Source organism: Tursiops truncatus, chromosome 9 (genome assembly GCF_011762595.2).
Source record: "Tursiops truncatus isolate mTurTru1 chromosome 9, mTurTru1.mat.Y, whole genome shotgun sequence".
NCBI lineage: Eukaryota > Metazoa > Chordata > Mammalia > Artiodactyla > Delphinidae > Tursiops > Tursiops truncatus.
The window spans coordinates 675,952-696,306 of record NC_047042.1 but is presented as its reverse complement, the minus strand read 5'-3'; the positions used below and the strand labels follow the sequence as shown (position 1 = coordinate 696,306).

Sequence of the window (20,355 nt, the reverse complement as noted above, 5' to 3'; positions counted from 1 at the left end):
GACAGAGGTGACTACCCGAGGTCACCGCTCATGCTAGAGCCCGGGTGTCCGCGGGGCCCACCCCGAGCGCGAGCCGGAGGGCCGGGGGAAAGTGGCAGAGAGGATGAAGATGGGGAGCCCTGGGCCCCGGGGTAGGAGTGGGGCCGGGCAGGCCAGGCGCGCTGCGCTGGGTTTCCCTTTGGGACCATCCTGGTTCTGGGAGCACCCGGCACCCGGGAAGGCCCGGGAGGAAATGACTCATTCATTCAGAACCACCAGCTGAGGCGGCGGAACTGCCTCCGGGTCTCCTGCCAGAGCTGCCTGTCCCGTCACGTACCCGGACAGGGGTGGGGGGAGGAGGTGCGGGGAGCCCTGTTCTCTGGGGCGGTGGATGGCACTGGCCTGCTACCCCTGGGGGATGAAGGTCTCCTTTTCCTTCCTTTCCAACAGGCTGCACAGGAGCCAGAAAACCAAATACCAAAGACTTACCTATTTGTTAAGTTACACCTGGTAAATGTGACACCTGGAAACAAGTTGTGTCCAGCCTTCTCTAAACCACACGGGTGAACCCAGCCCAGCCCCGGCCAGCTCCAGCGCGGATCCCTCAGCTAGCAAAGCCAAGGACACCCCGCCGTCACCTCCCCAGGCCAGCCCAACCCACCAGAGAACTCCAAAGGTTTCTGCAGAACTGGTTGCCCTGCACCAAGTGGTGACACCAACTCAGTCGGGCTCACCCAAACCCCAGAGTGATTCCAAGCTCGGATTCTCCCAAAGCTGAGAGTATTTCAGAGATACTCAGTGAGGCTTCCTGCTGCTTCCCACCGGCCAAGTCCCTCTCCAGCCCAGGGCTGCCCTACTTCCTGGATGCCTCTCAGAGCGACGGTGGAGACCCTGAAGAAACCCATCAGGAGGTCATGAACCAACATCATGGGGCAGAGCCAGCATTTGATCCTTAATGAGACAGGATGGAGGAGAAAAGCACCCCTCCTGGCACACGCGATGGGGCGGAGGGGGGGTAAGGTACCTCCGTGTCACACAGGGTATTCTCAGGCCGCCCACCCAAACATTCAGGAGTGCCCCCAGGCACCTGATGGATGCCACCTGCTGACAGGCTGGCACCCACTGGGCCTTCACCTGCAGGAGTGCTGCGGGCAGATGCACAGGAAAGGGCAGTCCCCCCACCCCCCAGTGTCCCCTCTGGGACATCACACACAGAGGCGCATGAGAGCCCAGGGTTATCCACATGGCTCTGCCTGCAGGCCGTTTTCCACGAGCTTTCTGCCCCATTGCTTTCGCTCTAAACCATTAACTGGTGCTGTCTGTAGTGAATTTTCCCTCATGTGAATTACCCTGGTGCCCTTGGCCGAACTGCGTGCTGGCCGGTGACTTGCTGAACTCATCCCTCACATGCGAACGATGCCCATTGCTGCAGGGGTCGACGAGGGTCAGATGAGATACAAAAGCCTGTTATGATTTTTTTTTTAATGTATTTATTTTTGTCTGCGTTGGGTCTTCATTGCTGCCCGTGGGCTTTCTCTAGTTGCCGCGAGCCAGGGCAGCCTTTCGTTGTGGTGCACGGGCTTCTCATTGCGGTGGCTTCTCTTGTTGTGGAGCATGGGCTCTAGGCGCACAGCCTTCAGTAGTTGCGGCACATGCGCTCAGTAGTTGTGACTCGCGGACTATAGAGTACAGGCTCAGTAGTTGTGGCGCGCGGGCTTAGTTGCTCCGCGGCATGTGGGATCTTCCTGGACCAGGGCTCGAACCCTTGTCCCTTGCATTGTCAAGCAGATTCTTAACCACTGAGCCACCAGGAAGCTCCTCTGCTGCTTTTTAATGTACAATCTGGCCAATTTTTGAAGATGTTTCCTGGGCTCGAGTTAAGCCCTTTGTAGGGTGCGAAGTACCTCATTCTCTTCCGTCATCATATCTGCTCTAATTCCTGACATTTATTTCCACTTTCTTTCCGTGGTGCCTTACTTGTTATTGTACTGCTCTGCATTCTCCTCCTTGAAGCTATTCTCCGTCTTTCCTCTCTTCCACTAACTTCTACTTTGCTTTTCATAGAGCGTGACCTCTGGGCCCATTTCAGGCAGATCTCAGGCTCTGTACTAAATCAGTTAACGGAGGTTAGAATCCCAGCTTTCTCCAGGGATGCTGGCTTTCCTATGTGTATCTGGGGCTCCCTTCATGGGCAAGTTGACCACCAAACTGAATATTAGATTTATGAAAGCTGAGAGAATGATTGAGTACAGTGTCAGATATTGTGTCAGGAACCTTGTTGAAACTTATTTTGATTAATCATCATGACAGCGCTTGGATAGGAAGTATCTCCTTTTTATTTATGTATTTATGTATGTATTTAGTGGCCGCACTACATGGCTTGTGGGATGGCCTGTTGGGGCTGGAATCCGTGCCCCCTGCATTGGAAGCGCAGAGTCTTAACCACTGCACCACCAGGGAAGTCCCGGAAGTATCTCCTTTTGATAAAGGAGGAAACCAAGGCTCAGAGCTAAGCTCTGTGAGCTGGGCTGTGTTGAGCCTGTCAGAAAAACATCACGACACTGGAAGGGTGTGTGTGAGTGTGCATGCACGCACATACGTGTGAAAGTACTATTTCATTAAACACTTCTTTTGCTGGTTTTAACTGACAATTTATATTTAGTATGATCTAGCTATATTTTTGATCTTTTGGCAAAAGTGCTTTACTTCAGAACAATTAGATGGAATGTGCAAATCTTCTGTTTTCATAACATTTGTTTTCTATTACCAAGCAGAAAGTTAACTGCACGACTGGCTTTTTCAATAACAGACCCCAGGTGCCCTGCATGGAGCCGAGATCTGATCACAGGTCCCTGCCCCAAACTCTGTCCTCTCCCTAAAACCACGGGTTTCTGCTACTCTAATATCCTCAAAATGGATCGAAGGGTCTTAAGCTACTGATACCTGTTCCTGATGGTTTTTTCTTGGGGGAGGGGGGGCGGGTTGAGAATGAGGTAGGGATTGAAGTAGAGAAAGGAAGGGGGAGGGGAGAAACCAGGGACAGTCGGCACCTTCCTCTAGAGCAGACTCTTTCCCTTCACCGCACGCGCCACTCACGTCCTCTGAGCTGTGTAGTTACCCAACCACATGCATCCATGCATTCAGTTCAGTATATCGTTTAAAGAATTAATTGAAAACGTTTAGATTTTACGTGAGCAAATGCATGATAAGTTTATTCTGGGAAAGAAGCTAAAACATCTCTGAACTTACTTGCCTCTCTGAAAATCTTCCAGCAGAATATTATTATTTTATGAGTGAATTAAATGTACAAAATATAAAACTACATTTTTATGCTAATTACATATAAATAGCAATGAAATTTATAAACTGAGAGAATTGTCTGAGTAGTAAAACATTTTTGTTAAGACTACTAAATTAAATATTTAAATTAAACATATTTTTACTTAATACAAAATAATAAATGTTCACTATTATGGATTTCAGTTTATGCCAAAAATATTTTCAAACATTTAAAACTAGCAAATGCTACAATGTTTTCATACTAAATGTTTAAAATTTCAAGGCGTAATAAATTAATCTGTTTCTTAATATAAACTATTGCACAATATTCTGGAATTAAATACTTTTTGTAACAGAAAAATTATTCCTACAAAGATTACAGGACCAAATAGTGAAAAAGCTTTTGGGTGAGTTATTTCCGGTTAAGAGTCTAAACCGTAGATTTCAACAGAAGTAGTGCCAGTAGAGGCTCACACGCGGGTGGTGACGTCGGCCGAGGGTGGGAAGGAAGTGGCCTGTTCCGAGACCCTGGGACTTCCCAGGCCAGCGAGGCGCAGTGGCGCAAAGCCCATGCGCCTGGCGTCCCAGAGGGATGCAAGAAACAAAACCCAACACTGGCACCATCTACGCAGCAGCGACGTCAAATCTGTTCTAAGATGGATCATTTCGTGAGAATCTATGTTAACAAACTGTAACAGGAGCCTTATAACTATAGCTGTTACATAGGTCCTAGCTGCACATCACAGCGGGGTTTATCTGCGCTCCGCGGGCGCTGAGGCAGTTGGAGGTGCTACTGGACCTGCAGTGCAAAATAGAGATAACACTTTAAGGGCAAAGAGACAAAAGATGGCGCGTTTTATAAATTAAAAAATTGAACCTATTAATTTTAACTAAAAGAAAACATGTACCTCTGCACCTATTTATAAGGATTGTTACTGAAGTCTACACAAAAGTCTAGTGCACGGTCCTACCCGCAGCCACAAATCGCACGTCGGAAACATCAGCCTCCAACTTGCAGGCGGCTGGTGATCGCTGAGTCAAGCCTGCAAGTGCCGGGGAGGTTCTGCTGACACAGGAGGGCGGAGCTAAACGCGCAGTGGGGCGCGGACTGGGCAGGGGGGCGGCTCAGCTCCACCGGGCTGTTGCGGCCCCAGGGGATGCTGCCCGGCCCCCACCGTGCACCCCGACACCGCACCCTGCGCACCCGCGTTAACGGTGCCACTCATCTAAAAGGCCAGCTAGCTATCTGGCGTGTCAGAAACACCTCGAGCGGCTGCAAAAATTGCAGTGAAAAATGACAATCCTGCGACAGGTGGAGGGAAAACACACTAAAGAAGCCTTGATGAGGTCCGGACACTTGCAGCGGCCGGCTCGGGTCGGAAAAGGCAAGCTCCGGTGGGCGATTGCTGTTCATCACGTTAAAATCCAGGATGGACAGAGGAGGAGGAACGGGAGACAGAGGGCAGCGAGTGGCCGAGGTCAGCCCCAGCGCGCCGCGGCCGGATCTGAAGTTCTGGGGAGGGCGGGGCGGCACCCGGGCAGTGACACCTCGGCGACCCAGAACATGCGCAGAGGCAGGTCTGCTCAGCCAGACGGTGATTCTTCCAGGTTACAGGGGCTTTACCAAGCCTACTTAGTCTTCCACTGATTTTGAGCTGTTAAAAATTTCCTCTGAGATTAAGAGGGTCTTGCTGCTAATTTAAACACGTGGAGTATATAGCACTGCAGTGATTTATTTCCCAGTAGTATCACCTTAATGTCCAACGACAGTTCCTAGACCAGATCAGATATTTTGGTGGTGGTGAGGTAAATTCTATCTACTTAAGACCATGCAGAAAAACAATACTAAAAACCCTCAGAGACCCTGTGCAGGTGGGTCTCTGTGCCTGGGGCATCTGTATTTATTTATTTATATTTTTTAACATCTTTATTGGAGTATAATTGCTTTACAATGTTGTGTTAGTTTCTGCTGTATAACAAAGTGAATCAGCTATACATATACATATATCCCCATATCCCCTCCCTCTTGCGTCTCCCTCCCTCCCACCCTTCCTATCCCACCCCTCTAGGTGGCCAAAAGCACCAAGCTGATCTCCCTGTGCTATGCGGCTGCTTCCCGCTAGCTATCTATTTTACGTTTGGTAGTGTATATAGGGGCACCTGTATTTAAATTAGAGGCCTCTCCTGGCCTTTCACTTCTTTACCATTATTTAAACCCACATTTCTCACGTAGTGTCTAATAAACTGTATGCCTCTGAAGTAAACTGAAATATGCTTTATCTTGTGTGATATGCATAAAAGAATAATTCTGTTGTAATAATGTAAGTGGTCCTTCTTTTGCTGTCCCCAAACTGTGTTTCTAGAAGTCTGACTTTTTTTTTCTTTTCTTTTCTTTTTTTTTTTGGCCCCCCTGCGCAGCATGCCGATCTTAGTTCCCTGACCAGGGATGGAACTTGTGCCCCCTGCAATGGAAGCGCGGAGTCTTAACCACTGGACCGCCAGGGAAGTCCTAGAACTCTGACTTTTTAAAGACATAGATATCACCAGCTTTTGTAGTTAGAACACGGGTGGTTTGGAGAGGGACCTCACAGGCTTCTGAGATGCATCATCTCCAGATTGAAGAACTATGTCCACCAATTGTTTTTGTGTCTGAGACACTTTTTATACTTGGTTGCAGGTCAGTTTCTCTATAAATACTCACTTGGAGGAGAAGACTCTGTAATAAAGGACAAGTGCATTAGTTGTTCAATTTAATAAAAGAGGCTAATTTTAAAAGAATTACTCTCAATAATTCCTTAAAAATCAGTAAAAGTTTGTATGACTTAAAATGGCATCATGATGACAATGGAGAGAGGGTATCATTAAGACACTGGCCAGGCCAGTGTGGTGCCCACTGGCCTGGAAGACGGGCAGAGCTCATGTTTACAAAACATCACATAAAACACTTGAGATGCTTGAAGAGACACAACACAGCTCCTTCCTCCTTAATCAGAGAAATGGAGCCTCGGAGTGAAAATAAGTTTCCTAAAGGCAAATGGTCAATAAGTTCTAGAGCTACAGAAACTAAATATCATACTCGATAGACCTTAAGATGGACATGGCCCAAAATAAGACTAATTGTCCCTGTGACAGTGACTGTTGAAAATCAAACTAATAAACTTTTTGAACAGCTAATTTCACGGAAATGTCTCAGCTATTCAAAGTTTAATGACAAAGTTTAAGAAATGCTGATAATGGAACAAGCTTGAACTGTGAGTTCTTTTCAGGAACTGGGGCTTTATCTGAAGCTGCCTCAGAGAGGACCAAGCATTGCAGGGATCAGAATCTTTTGGACCCAGGAGACTAAAACTGATATCATGTGTGTGGGACAACACATAAAGCATCAGAATTTTTGACAACTAGAAGAAAATGTAAAGCCACAGAAATAATGACTTTTGCTATTCATCTGAATAAAGAGGAAAGAAGCACAATATATATTATCCTCATGTGTAACTGTAACCTCAATAACTCTGCAGGATTTTTATGCGGTTTTTAGATCACTCATTATGATATAGGTAATGAGACAAGGGGTCTCAGGGGCCGTGCACTTCACCTGGGCCTTCCTTGGCGCCTTCCAGAGCCTCCGGGTCTGGGGGCGGCTCGGCGTCCCACGGAGACTGGGACAGAGACGAAGCAGAGGCCTTGGATGTCTGCAGGGTCCTCTTGTCTCGGTCTGCTTGCTGCTGTAACCACTCAGCGTTATATCCATTGCTAATAAGTTTGGAAACGTTTGTGGGTGAACTGTTTTTTTGACCAGGCCTCAAAAAGAAAAAATTAAGTACTTAAGTACAAAGGTGATTAAGAAAAAATTAAGTACTTAAGTACAAAGGGTAATCCAGAAGCGTTCTCAGCGAACATACTGATGGTAAATTAGATGCGTTACTGTCCCTGAAGACACAACAGAGATGCTTCTCCCTCTCTCCCTCTATCTCTCTTTCTCAATCTCTCTCCACTTTTAAGCATAAGGAAGTAACCTCCAAGCATCCTTGTACACAGTGAGCGCACACTTAGTTCAGTTTCCAAAACCTTTCTTCAGAACAGCCAAAGAGAAGAAGAATTCCAGCATTTTCCAGGGATGCCTTCTTCTGAAAGAACTGCCCCTTCCCTGGGGAGGGGTGAGTGACTCAGACTCTACCACTTTCAAACAAATTGTTACTTTCTTAATTAGTTCTTCCCTGTTCATGTTAAAGATTATCTGCTGCTTCTTTACACACTTCTGTCTTCTGTCATTTACATCGTTGCAGACCTTATCATAACCTCCATTAGGAGAGGCGGGGAGATCAGATGTAAAACAGGTGACGCATATCACCTGTGCCCTCCAACCTTTGGGTTTCTTACTTGTAAATCACTCTGTTGTCAAGAGTCTTCCTAATGGCTCTGGCGGGCTCTCTCTCTCTCTCTATATATATATAGATAGATAGATAGATAGATAGATATAGATATATAGATATAGATAGATAGGTAGATATAGAAATATAGATGGATATAGATAGAAAGACATAGAGGTATACAGATATAGATAGATAGATAGATAGATGATGGATGATAGATAGATATAATTTTTTTGCCCTCCCAGTCTGAGTGTGGTGCTTTCATGGCATTTGTCACACAATGTAACTGATTGATTGCTCCTCCCCCAGCCTCACTAGAGGAGAAGCAATTGTAAGAAGTAGTCAGACAATTAACGGCATTAATTCTAGCACTACAGTGAGATTCTGGGGACGGGAAGAGAAACAGAAGGCCTCGGGGACCCCCGCTCCAGCTGGGCGAGTAATGAAGTGTCAGGGCGCCTGACAGATGTTCCAGCTGAATGCAGAGCCAAGGACTCACCAGGCGCAGACCCCAGGGTCCAGGCCTTGGGGACAGAGAATGTCAGGACTGAGTAGCACACACGTGTGGCCCCAAGTTTATAGGGTGAGCTTGGGTGACACAGGCTGACAGAGGAGAGAGCTCAGCTCAGCGCTCAGGGCGGGGGAGGATGGGTCCACAGGGGCCCAGGGGGCACCCAGAGGGAAGGGAAAATGGAAGAGGAGGCCAGTAGACAGGGCCAGGCCATGGGAAGCTGTGCCATTGAAGTCACATCACCACAACCTGCTGCTGGGAAGCGAATACTGTTAGGCCGGCATCAGCATCGTGTATTGGAGCCATGGTTGTCACTGTTGTCACTTGGACCAAAGACCAAACCCAAACCGAATCCAGACCACGCTGGCGCAGCCTGTGCACTTACATGGGGGGAAAGGATAGTTTGCTTCCTGCAGGGTCTTTGGGGCCAAGCGGGGTCCCGGCTTTGCTCGGATACTTGGACTTGATGGCTGGTAGCCTCACCTGTACAGAGAGACACACGATACCCTGACTTAGAAGGGTTTGTTCCCTGCACTTTCTCAGCCCCTGCATGGCTCTGTCAATGGTTTGGCGGCAGTACAGCATCCAGCCTTTTATAGGGCATGGACACCGTGACCCTGGTTAGCATCCGAAGCCTCTGTTTATTGCTGGGAAGTGTCACCAGGAGCAGCCCGTTCACTGAACATGCCAACCCCCCAGAGCCAGGCTCAGGGCTGGGACAGGGTGTCTTGAGGACAGACAGCCGGCCCGCTGCACGCAGCTGACACTGCACAGTGCTCAACTCTGCGAGCCCCGGAATAAACTTCCAGGGTTTCTCTTCCAAGCAGACACTGCGAAGCGGGCTGGGGTCAGGCGAGGAACCTGCCAGCCAGCGAGGCCGCTCCCCTGTCGTGCGGGGGGAGGGCGGCCAACCTTGCTCATCGTCAGGACCCACTGCCGGTTTTAACATGAACGTCACCAGTTCACCCACAGATCCCCACGTCCCAGGAGCCACGCCAGCCCCATGAACCGAGACACCGCCACCAGAAAGCCACTGACCCGAGATGGCCTTCACAGGGTGCCTTTGAAACAGAAATGCCTTGAAAGTGTGTGCCCTGCAGTCCGTGCTCCTTCAAGGTCAAATAGAAATACCCAGGGTTTGCACAGAAGAAAAGCAGCGTCTCCTCTTCCCTTCTTGTCCGTACAGAGTATTCCGGGGAATTTTAACTTAAACCCTTAAACAGAACGGGCTTGTTCAGAAACTGGATAATGTCCTTTCTATCTGGGCAGATGAGAAGTGACAGCCAACTTTCCCAGAGATGAGTGTCAGCTGGTTAAAACACACTCAGTAAAAGGCAATCTTACCTCAAGGATCGCATTCATAAGGAGAAGAAGGAAGCTAATTTCCCGTGGCCTCTGGCCTTTTAGCAGATCGAACTTAAGATGCAGATCCCGGGGCCACGGGACACACCCTGCCGACAAGCACATCGCGGGGCGTGCTCCGGGCGGCAAGCAAAACCATGCCATCTAGTGGGGCTCCAGTCACCTTTTTTTTCTCCTTTACCAGTTCCTCTGCCTCTCTTTGCCAAACCGTCTTCATGTCAAAGTCGAAGGGCCCCCTTCTGGACTCGTAGTTGCCACTGGCGTGATCGCGGTTAGACTCTTCATAAACCATGTAATCCGGTATGGACGCAGCGGGGACCCTGCAGAAACGGACGGAAGGGCCCCGGCCCGCGGCTTAGGGCCACCTCCTGACCTCCCCTCTCTGCCTCCCTCCTTCCCCCTCCCCCCGCCCCAGCACCTAGCTCTGACCTTCTCCAGTCCCCGCCCACCCACACCCCCCTCACTTTCTGGGCTCCTGGTTCTGCTAGGATAAAGTCCAGGCCCTTAGAAGAGGGGGAGGGGAAGGGGGAGGGGGAGAGGGAGGGGAGGGGGAGGGGGAGAGGGAGGGGAGGGGAGGGGGAGAGGGAGGGGAGGGGAGGGGAGAGGGAGGGGAGGGGAGGGGGAGAGGGAGGGGGAGGGGGAGAGGGAGGGGAGGGGAGGGGAGGGGGAGGGGGGAGGAGGGGGGAGGGGAGGGGAGGGGAGAGGGAAGGGCCCTCCGGGATGCAGCGGCGGGGAGAAGCTGGGCAACCAGCCGACCCCCAGCAAGGACGGGACGGAAGAGGGCGCCCAGCCTCCCGGAGACAGTGGGCTGCAGGTAGGCGGCGGGCGGAGAGGCCGGGCGCGGAGGTCAGAGGCTGGGGACGCAGGCCTGGGCGGGGCCGCAACGCGGGGGTCAGGATACTCACTGCCTCCGGTCGGCCGTCGGCGGCTGGCTGTGGTGGACGTACCAGTCTGGCAAGGAGTAGGCCACGGGGGAGCCCTTACTGGTCCCGGGGGCAAAGTGCTTCAACAGATCTCGAGGCCAAAAAGACACGGCTGTGAGCGGCCTGCGCATTACCAGCAGGCAGGTCGCAGCGACGAGGGGACCGGCTCTCCTCCTGGACTCCACTGGGCCGGGGACAGCACGCCGGGGTGTCCGCGGTGTCCTCACCCGCCAGTGCTCGTGCTGCCTGGTCCCCAGAGGACATCCCTCCTGTACCCCTGCCCCGCCGCAGGCCACCTCCTCCCTGTCTCTGGGGGGGAGGGGGAGGGGTCCTTGCCCCAGGGCGGTATCTGCGGGGACAGAACTCCTCGGGCCCCCCGGGGGGCTGTGCCCTGGCTCCTCTCTCTGGCCAGGACAGTCTGCTCTCCACCCCCCACGCGGCAGTTCTGGGGTGAGCCGCCCCCTCCAGGTTTCCGGTGGGAAGCGGGGCACCGGCCCCTCTAAATCCTGGGGGCAGGGGGAGTGTTAACCGGTGCCCCGCTTGGAGCCAGGCTGAGAGGGTCAGAGACGCGCTCAGGCTCTAGCTCCCGCCGACCCCCCGACTTGCTGCCAGGTCTTCGTCCCCCTCCCCCGGCTTGAGGGCTTTTCCCAGGCAGGGGTCAGTCAGGCGGGGAAGCAGGAGCGACTAGTCTTGCCTGCTAAGCGGGCGCGACGGCCAGCATCGACTGTTCGACTGTTCTTACTATTAGAAAGACATGTATAACTTTTTTCTTTTTTGAACTTTCCATTTTTAAATATTTCAGACTTAGACAAAAGGTCCAAAAAATGGTATGAATTCCCCTAAACCCTTCACCCAGATTCCTCAAATGCTGCGTTTCGTTTCCCATTTGCTTTATTGCTCTTTCTCTCTCTCTCTCTCCCCCCCCCCCATTAGTATTGTCACTGTCATTGCTGTTTGGGGGACCGTTTGGGAGGCTTCCAGAGACAGTTATGACATAATCACAGTGTAGTGATCAAAATCAGGAAATTAGTGTGATGCAATCCTTTTATCCAGTTTACAGATCTTGTTCAGATTCTGCCAGCAGTCCCACTAATGTCCTAACTGGTGGCTGGGGAGTGGGGAGGTGGTGGACCTTCTGTGCTTTACACGCAGTGAATCACATGGTCTGTTCCGGGCTTTTGACCATTAAAGCCAGGTGCTGCCCTCTGCCATGTCGCCCACTCTCCCCGTGACAATCTCCACAGCAGGAACAGGTGTCAGAAAGAGAGAAAGGTCAGCGTTTCTCAGGCTCGTTCACCACAAAGGCCAGCCAGAAGGTGTGCTAGATAGCTGTGACTCCTAACTTGACCAGCAACTTTAATTAGCACAGCTGAACAGGCCTTTCTCAGTTACATCATGGGTAAAAGTGTGGTGTTCATAAACATCACCATGGACACTCATCCCTGGCCTCCCATTACCAAGAAGATATTAATACACAGGATGAGGGATGATGAGACAGAGCAACAGGAACAAAGATGCTTCACAGGCGACTGGGGAAGGGGTGGCCCTGAGCTGGGCGACTGCAGTGCAGAGACAGAGACTGCAGCTAGACAGGGAGTCACCACAGGGGTGTCACTCAGAAGGAAAATCCCAGCTCGGTGAACTCACAGCCTAGTAGGTCTTTCCCATAAACGGCAGCACGCCCCTGAAGAGTCTGCACCCTGAACTGTATCCATTGACCTGGACTTCCTACGGCCTTGGGCAAAGCTCATACACTTCACATATTTTTACAGGGAGGACACAATGACCAGACGACCGTGTCACTCCTGCCACAAAGCACAAGCCTGCAGTGCTTACCGGGCTGGCCACCTTGCTTCGCCAGCTTCACGTACTCTGAGTCCGTTTCCTTCACCAAGCACCTTCGTGCCCCGGGCGTGTGCCCACTGGGGGCTGCCCTCAGGTCACTGAGGCCTGGGATCTGGGACGCTGGCGGGGCATCCACGGCTTTCTCAGACTGCTTCACAGGAAGGTGGTAATACCAATCTAGGGAAGAGGAGGCCAAGGGTCAGGTCATTACTTACGGAATCCAGGCTGGTTTGGTCCACTGCTCAGAAGATAACTACACCAGGGAGGGCGTCACACCCTCCCAGGACACCAGAAGAGGACATCAACATGGGGCATCAGCACAGGTGAAACTGCCCTCTTGTAAATGCCTGTCACCCGAGGCATAACCCTGCCAGTCATGTAGTTAACAGTCCCTAAAGGCCACGAGCAGCAGCCACGGCGCCCAGCAGATGACAAGCACCTTCTAGAAGGCCTGCTGGCCCCTCTGCTGCTGGCTGCCCCTCTGTCCCAAAGCAGTGAGAGCAGAGCCCTTCCCTGGGGTTTTTAGCCTCCCAGTGAGGTATCCAAATTCCCTACATGTGCAGCTCTCTCTCTCTTCTCCTTCAATCCTCCATAAATTGGGACTAGACTGCATTTCCGGGAGTACACATTCCTGAAAGATCCCAAAGCACTTAAAACGTGGGCAAGCCTCTGGACTATGTGACCAAATGTTAGCCAAGATTTGATCAACTTAGAACTTTAAAAACACTGAGATATCTTGATAAAAACTCTTACCAAAGTGGGCACAGAGGGACCATATCTCAACATAATAAAAGCTATTTATGACAAACCCACAGCCAGCATGATACTCAATGGTAAAAAGCTGAAAGCCTTCCCACTAAACTCTGGAACAAGACAAGGATGCCCACTCTCACCACTTCTATTCAACATAGTATTAGAAGTCCTAGCCACAGCAATCAGACAAGAAAAAGAAATAAAAAGTTTTCAAATTGGTAGGGAAGAAGTAAAATTGTCATTATATGCAGATGAAATGATACTATATATAGAAAACCCTAAAGACACCACACAAAAACTACTAGAACTGATAAATGAATTCAACCAGGTAGCAGGATACAAGATTACAGAAATCTGTTGCATTTCTTTACAGTAACAATGAAATATCAGAAAGGGAAAGTAAAAAAAAAAAAAAAATCCCTTTTAAAATCACATCAAAAAGACAAAAAAAAAAAAAAACTTAGGAATAAACCTGACCAAGGAGGCAAAAGACTTATATGCTGAGAACTATAAAACATTGATAAAGAAAACTGAAGATGATTCAAAGAAATGGAAAGATATCCCATGCTCTTGGGTTGGAAAAATTAATACAGTAAGTTCCCTACATATGAACCTTTAAGTTGCACACTTTCAAAGATGTGAACATGCATCTGGTTCCAGCAAGGAACCAGAACCTGTGCCATCAACATCAGGCATGAGTGAAATTGCAGCTTGCCCTCCAACTCCTATTGCTCATGATCCTTCAGCTCTACCATCTCCCACCTCCTCTCCATCCTCCAGTCAGTAATTCTTCTTGCCTGTTAACTGGATGCCAGCCCCTGGATGCCAGCTGTTGTACTGTACTTTTCAAGGTACTGTACTGTATGATTAAAAATATTTTCTTTACTTTTTGTTTGTTTTTTATGTATTATTTGTGTTAAAAGTATTATAAACCTATTACAATACAGTACTGTATAGCCGATTGTGTTATTTGGGTACATAGGCGAACTTTGTTGGACTTATGAACAAATTGGACTCTCAGAACGGAACTTGTTTGTATGTAGGGGACTTACTGTATTGTTAAAATGGCCATACTACCCAAAGCAATCTACAGCTTTAACATGATGCCTATCAAATTACCCATGACATTTTTCACAGAACTAGAACAAATAATCCTAAAATTTATATAGGACCACAAAAGACCCAGAATTGCCAAAGCAATCCTGAGGAAAAAGAAAAAGCTGGAGACATAACTGTTCCAGACTTCAGACGAAACTACAAAGCTACAGTAATCAAAACAGTGTGGTATTGGCACAAAACCAGACCTACAGATCAGTGGAACAGAATAAAGAGCCCAGAAATAAACCCACACACCTAGGGTCAATTAATCTGTGACAAAGGAGGCAAGAATATACAATGAGGAAAAGACAGTCTCTTTAGCAAGTGGTGTTGGGAAAGTTGGACAGCCACATGTAAATCAATGAAGTTAGAACACTCTCTCTCACACACACAAAAATAAACTCAAAATGGCTTAAAGACTTAAATATAAGACATGATGCCATAAAACTCCTAGAAGAGAACATAGGCAAAACATTCTCTGACATAAATCGTAGCAACATTTTCTTACGTCAGTCTCCCAGGGCAATAGAAATAAAAGCGAAAATAAACAAGCAGGACCTAATCAAACTTATAAGCTTTTGAATAGAAAAGGAAATCTAAGCAAAACGAAAAGACAACCTATGGACTGGGAGAAAATATTTGCAAACTGTGTGATGGACAAGGGCTTAATGTCCAAAATATACAAACAGCTCATACAACTCAATAACAAAAATCTAAACAATCCAATCAAAACATGGGCAGAAAACCTAAATAAACATTTAGAAGACACACAGGTGGCCAACAGGCAAATGAAAAGATGCTCAACATCACTAATTATTAGAGAAATGCAAATCAAAACTACAATGAGTTATCACCTCACAACAGTCAGAATAGCCATCATCAAAAAGTCTACAAATAATAAATGCTGGGGACTGCCCTCGTGGTGCAGTGGTTAAGAATCCACCTGTCAGTGCAGAGGACACGGGTTCGAGCCCTGGTCCAGGAAGATCCCACAACTAAGCCAATGTGCCACAACTATTGAGCCTGTGTTCTAGAGCCCACAAGCCACAACCACTGAGCCCTCGTGCCACAACTACTGAAGCCGCGCTCTGCAACAAGAGAAGCCACTGCAATGAGAAGCCCACATACCACAACGAAGAGTAGCCTCTGCTCACCAAAACTAGAGAAAGCCCACGCACAGCAACAAAGACCCAATGCAGCCAAAAATTAATTAATTAATTAATTTAAAAAATAATAAATGCTGGAGAGGGTGTGGAGAAAAGGGAACCCATCTACACTGTTGGTGGGAATGTATATTGGTGTAGCCACTATGGAGAACACTATGGAGTTTCCTTAAAAGAATTAAAATAGAGCTACCATATGATCCTGCAATCCCACTCTTGGGCATGTATCCGGAAAAGATGAAAACTCTAATTCAAAAAGATACAGGCACCCCTATGTTCATAAGCAGCACTATTTACAATAGCCAGGACATGGAAGCAACCTAAATGTCCATCAACAGATGAATGGATAAAGAAGATGTGGCACATATATACAATGGAATATTACTCAGCCATAAAAAAGAATGAAATAATGCCATCTGCAGCAACATGGATGGACCTAGAGATTATCATATGAAGTGAAGTAAGTCAGAGTCAGACAGAGAAAGACAAATACCACATATATCACTTATATGTGGAATCTAAAAAAAAGATACAAATGAGCTTATTTACAAAACAGAAATAGACTCACAAACATAGAAAACAAACTTATGGTTACCAAAGAGGAAAGGTGGGTGGGAGGGATAAATTAGGCGGTTGAGATTCACATATATACATTACTATATATAAAATAGATAATCTATCATGACCTACTGTATAGCACAGGGAACTCTACTAAATATTTACCTATAATGGAAAAGAATATGAAAAAGAATAGATATATATTTATAAGTGAATCACTTTGCTGTACACCAGAAACTAACACAATATTGTGGATCAACTATACTCCAATTGGAAAAACAAACAAACACTGAACCAGAAGTAAGAGCCTAACTGAACAGGTTTGCTAATTTGACAGGAGCAGAAAGATGCAGGACTGCGTGCCGCCATCAGGGAGGCTTCACTGGCAAACAATGTTATCTGAACCCCACCGCTTTCCTTTTGCTTGAGGCCAAAGCGGGACGAGTCACCAGACAGGAAAGGAGAGCAGCACTCAGGAGGGTGGCTGAACGGGGCGGGGCAGGGGGGGCGGGGCTTTGTCCCGGGCATCCTCATGCTGTGGGAAGCGTCTGGGGCCGCAGATTGGCAGGGGTGGGCTGCGCGTGGCTTCCATGGAAACATCAAGTCTGGTCCCACAAGGGTGAAGCGCGGTGAGTGTAGATAAAGCTGTGGGATTTCTAGGGGAGAGGGTCCCGTGAAGAGGAGGGTGGGAGGACAAACGGGGGTGGTGAATGAAGGCAAGCTTGCTCCCTGCCCTCCGTCCCCATCGATCTGAATCCCCCGCCCCACCCAGCGTGGCCACGGGGGGGGGGGGGGGGGGTGGCGGTGTGTGTGTGAGCTGAACTGGCCTTGTCAGAGCCCTGAGGCCCCCTCAGTGGGCACCCAAGTCACAGCCCTGCAGGCTGCTTTGTGACCACCTGTGAGGGTCCCTGCCAGGAGCGAGAGGTGTGGGCAGAAGCCCAGGGACCTGTAGTGATCAGGCCCACTTATGGCTCCACAGAGAGAAGACCCTGGGACACTCGGGCTCTTGGTGTGCTGGTGACTCTTTGTGTCAGAAACTGATTAACCGCATGTCCAAATATAAGAACAAATATCCCAGCTGATTGAAAACTTTGGACACAAAATCCAGGAGTGTGAGATAAGAAAGATGCCACTATCATAGCACAAGTAACTCTTGCATTTACGAGCTTACTGGAACCAGCTGTCAAAAATGCATGGCGTTCAGGGAATTCCCTGGCAGTCCAGTGGTTAGGACTCTGAACTCTCATTGACGAGGGCCCAGGTTCAATCCCTGGTCGGGGAACTAAAATCCCACAAGCTGTGCGTCGTTGCCAAAAAGGAAAAAAAAAAAAAGAAAGCATGGCATTCAGGGTCTAACATAGGACTGGCTCCTGGCAGGTGTGAAGGTAATTTTATGTGTCGCCTTAGCTAGGCCACAGTTCCCAGATGTTTAGTCCGGCACGTTACTGTGAAGGTGCTTTTTAGAGGAGATTAACAGTCAAATCAATAGACTCTGACTAAAGCAGGTAAGTCTCCCTAACGTCGGTGGGCCTGATGCCATCAGTTCAATGATTTAGGAGAAAAGACTGAGGTCTCCTGAAGAGGAAGGAATTCAGCCCTCAGACAGCCTTTGGACTCAGGACTGCAGCATCAGCCCTTCCCTGGGTCTCCGGCCTGCAGATTTTGGACCCGCCTGCTATACAACTGTGTGAGTCAATTCCTTAAAATAAATGAATCTCCCAGTCAATCTCCCTCCCTCTCTCTCTCTCTCTCTCTCCACACACACACACACACACACACACACACACACACACACACACACACACACACACACACACACACATCGCTGGGCTACGGAGAACCCCGACTGGTACAGTAGGAGCACAGGAAGGCGGCGCTGAATAGACCCTTTACACAAGCACACATGGATCCCAGGAACAAGAAGTCACCGTCCTCTGAAGCTAAAAGTTAGCCACCCAGTCTGTACTTGGAACTAAAGCTACTTCACTGCATAACAATGAACGTTCATGGGAAATCTTTCATATATCTAAAGAACAGTAATTAGATGAACAGTATAGGGGAAACACTATAGTTTTGAAAATGAGAAACCACCCCCTGGGAAAGCTTTAAAGAAGTGTGCCCAAGCTCACAGAGAAGAAATTTAAGAGCTAGGAGGATGGGTAGGACCATCTTATCTGATTGTATTCAGCTCAAATATTTTCCTTTAGAGGGAAGGCATTCGGTTCCAGCTTTATTTTTCCTCTCTGTGTTTTGATTACTAATTAATCCACAGAGAACAGAGTGGCTTCTACTTCTCATTACTGGGAGTTTTGGGCGGGCACTGAGCTCTAACCTAGCTTGCTGTTTATCACTGCGTGCCCTGCTCAGAGAGCCAGCACACGAGTCACTGTGAACCAACTGTCACCACACACACACACACACACACACACACACACACACAGGGTTAAAGGAACGAGAACTGTCTTGTCCTCAAACATTATCAGTACTTGTACAGCGCCAGATCACTTAACTACCATGTAGATTCCTTTACGGGCTCCCTTGCCCCCTCGCGTGCTTGCTTCATCCATAAGGAGCCAGGCTCAGAGAGACCGCAAAGGGACTCAGCCCCGCAGCTCTCTGGTGTCTGAGGGCACATCCCACGGGGCTCTGGAGCCCTGCCTTTGGGCCGCCGCAGCCTTGGAGAACAGGGCAGCCTCCTGAAACTCTGAGCCTCGGCTTCCTCACCTATAAACCAGGGCTAAGGGCCCCTCGGCAGGTTGTTCTGAAGTTCAGTGTTAGTGTGACAGTGTTTAGCAGAGCACCTGGCGAGTGTCGCCGTCTTCTGCGCTGCTCACACGGAGAGGCCACACACTAAGGCACTGAGACGTCAGACCCAGGCTGAGAGCCCACCGTGGAGACGGACACCCAGGCCTCCTGTCCCCTGCCCCATTCCCAGCACAGCCACGGACCCACCCATAGTGGCCACAGCAGAGCTCCAGGCAAGAAGCATGTTGAGACTGTGAAGAAGACCACACTTGGTCCCTCTGCCCGCAGCCCCCCTGCCAGCCCTCACCCTGCCTTTCCCAGCCGAGCTCTGGGGCTCTCTTCTCCTCCCTCCTTCTCCAGCCCTTCTCCAGATGGGGCAGCATAAAAATCAAGGCAAAATCAGACTCCAGCACCCAGGTCTTCCTCCTTCCCTTCTGCCAGTTTCACAGTGAGAAGCCCAGTGCCGTGGGAGCCTCCACCAGAGGCTTGTTTCCTGTGTCCCACTGCTTAAAGCAGGAGACATAGTTACCCTGGTTGGGGTCTAAATTAGGAGCAAGAGATAGGTGATCAATGAAATACATGGGGATGCAGCTGAAAATGAAAGTGCCCAAGCCAACATACAGGGAGACCCCTGTGAGACTCACACAGGGTTGCTGTTACAGAGAAATTTTCAGAGAAGCTATTGCTCCAAAAACTGAGGCGCTCCAACAGCAGTGGGTAGCCTGGCTTTCTTTTGTTGAATATAGGGAAAAAAACAAACAAGCAAACTAACAAACCTAGTTTCCCCCCCCCCCCCATGCTACGCTTTAAGCCTTGCTTCCACACTGGGGCATAGGGGCAGTGCGCAGCTTTCTCTGAGGGTACCCCGTGTTGTCCTGTCCCCTCCCGGCAGCCCCCGCTGGTGTGAGCCAGTCCAGCCGAGCCAGTCCAACCGCAGAGCAAACGCGGGTTTCCTCTCTTCGGGTCACTCACCGCAGGGAGCATAGCGGCTTGCGGCGCCGTGCAGCTCCTTGCTCGTGTTCCTCATGCCGGGAGACACGCTGGACCGGCTGTTCTCTGTTCTCGGGTGAACCAGGAACCGACGCGGGGGTTGAGCTGCAGAGGCCGGGTCCCCGTTCCTGCTCTGTCTGTCCTCCTCCACCTGACAGGTATGCAGGCGTCTCACTATTCGGGACATGCGGTCAAGTCCAGGCAGGGTATACATCAGGGGCACATCCACACGGGTATACAGCAGGGACACGTCCAGGCAGGGTATACAGCAGGGGCACACACACGCCGAGTAGACAGCAGGTCCCGAGGTACCCCGCCCCCGGCCCGGATGACGGGTGGCCCCCTCCCTGCCCGGACCCCACTGGCCGTCTGACCCCGCTCACCTACCGGCCTAGGGTCTGGGTGATTGCCACCTGCAGCGTCCGAGGCCACTCTGTTCCAGCGGGCGGCTGGGACCAACCCCAAACTCCCAGCGCGGCGCGGAACCACAGCAACCCGCGTCGCCGGGGCAACGGCCTGGGCCAACCGGCGGTCACAGCGGGAGCAGCGGCAGCCAATCGGGGCAGTGTGAGGGGCCGCAGCCAGCCAGTCAGCTCCAGGGGCAGAACTCGGGCTCCTACTACCAACTGCCCGGCGCCGGTGCGTCACCTCGGTGCTGGCCTGGGCGTGGCCGCGCTGCTGGCCGGGCGAGGCCTCAGGGCGTGGCGGGGACGTGACTGCGCTGCTGACAGAGGCGTTGCCTCGGTGCTGGCCTGGGCTAGGCCGCGCTGCTGGCGGGG

General features: G+C 50.0%; 1 protein-coding gene and 1 long non-coding RNA gene across 11 annotated transcripts in view; one reads left to right on the top strand and one right to left on the bottom strand.

Moving 5' to 3' along the window:
* C9H7orf57 (chromosome 9 C7orf57 homolog) overlaps positions 1–20,133 on the bottom strand; it is a 37,083-nt gene extending 16,950 nt beyond the window's left edge. Inside the window, exons 1-9 of one of the 10 annotated variants that reach the window (XM_033862750.2) lie at positions 19,960–20,133; positions 19,559–19,750; positions 12,261–12,446; positions 10,407–10,515; positions 9,665–9,821; positions 8,525–8,622; positions 6,851–7,056; positions 5,960–5,974; positions 469–4,057 (exon numbers count right to left, since the gene is read on the bottom strand). In XM_033862750.2, the coding sequence (XP_033718641.1) occupies positions 4,011–4,057; positions 5,960–5,974; positions 6,851–7,056; positions 8,525–8,622; positions 9,665–9,821; positions 10,407–10,515; positions 12,261–12,446; positions 19,559–19,613 (873 nt within the window). In that variant the 5' untranslated portion in view covers positions 19,614–19,750; positions 19,960–20,133 and the 3' untranslated portion in view covers positions 469–4,010. Of the gene's footprint in view, positions 1–468; positions 4,058–4,166; positions 5,975–6,850; positions 7,057–8,524; positions 8,625–9,177; positions 9,249–9,664; positions 9,822–10,406; positions 10,516–12,260; positions 12,447–19,558; positions 19,920–19,959 lie in introns of those variants that run through there. The other 9 variants (XM_033862751.2, XM_033862748.2, XM_033862749.2 and 6 more) reach the window with 9 other exon arrangements.
* LOC141279496 (uncharacterized) lies at positions 4,621–6,146 on the top strand. Its single transcript, XR_012333820.1, has 2 exons — positions 4,621–4,736; positions 5,677–6,146. It is a non-coding gene; the product is annotated as an uncharacterized lncRNA (long non-coding RNA).
* Positions 20,134–20,355: the final 222 nt, after the last annotated feature.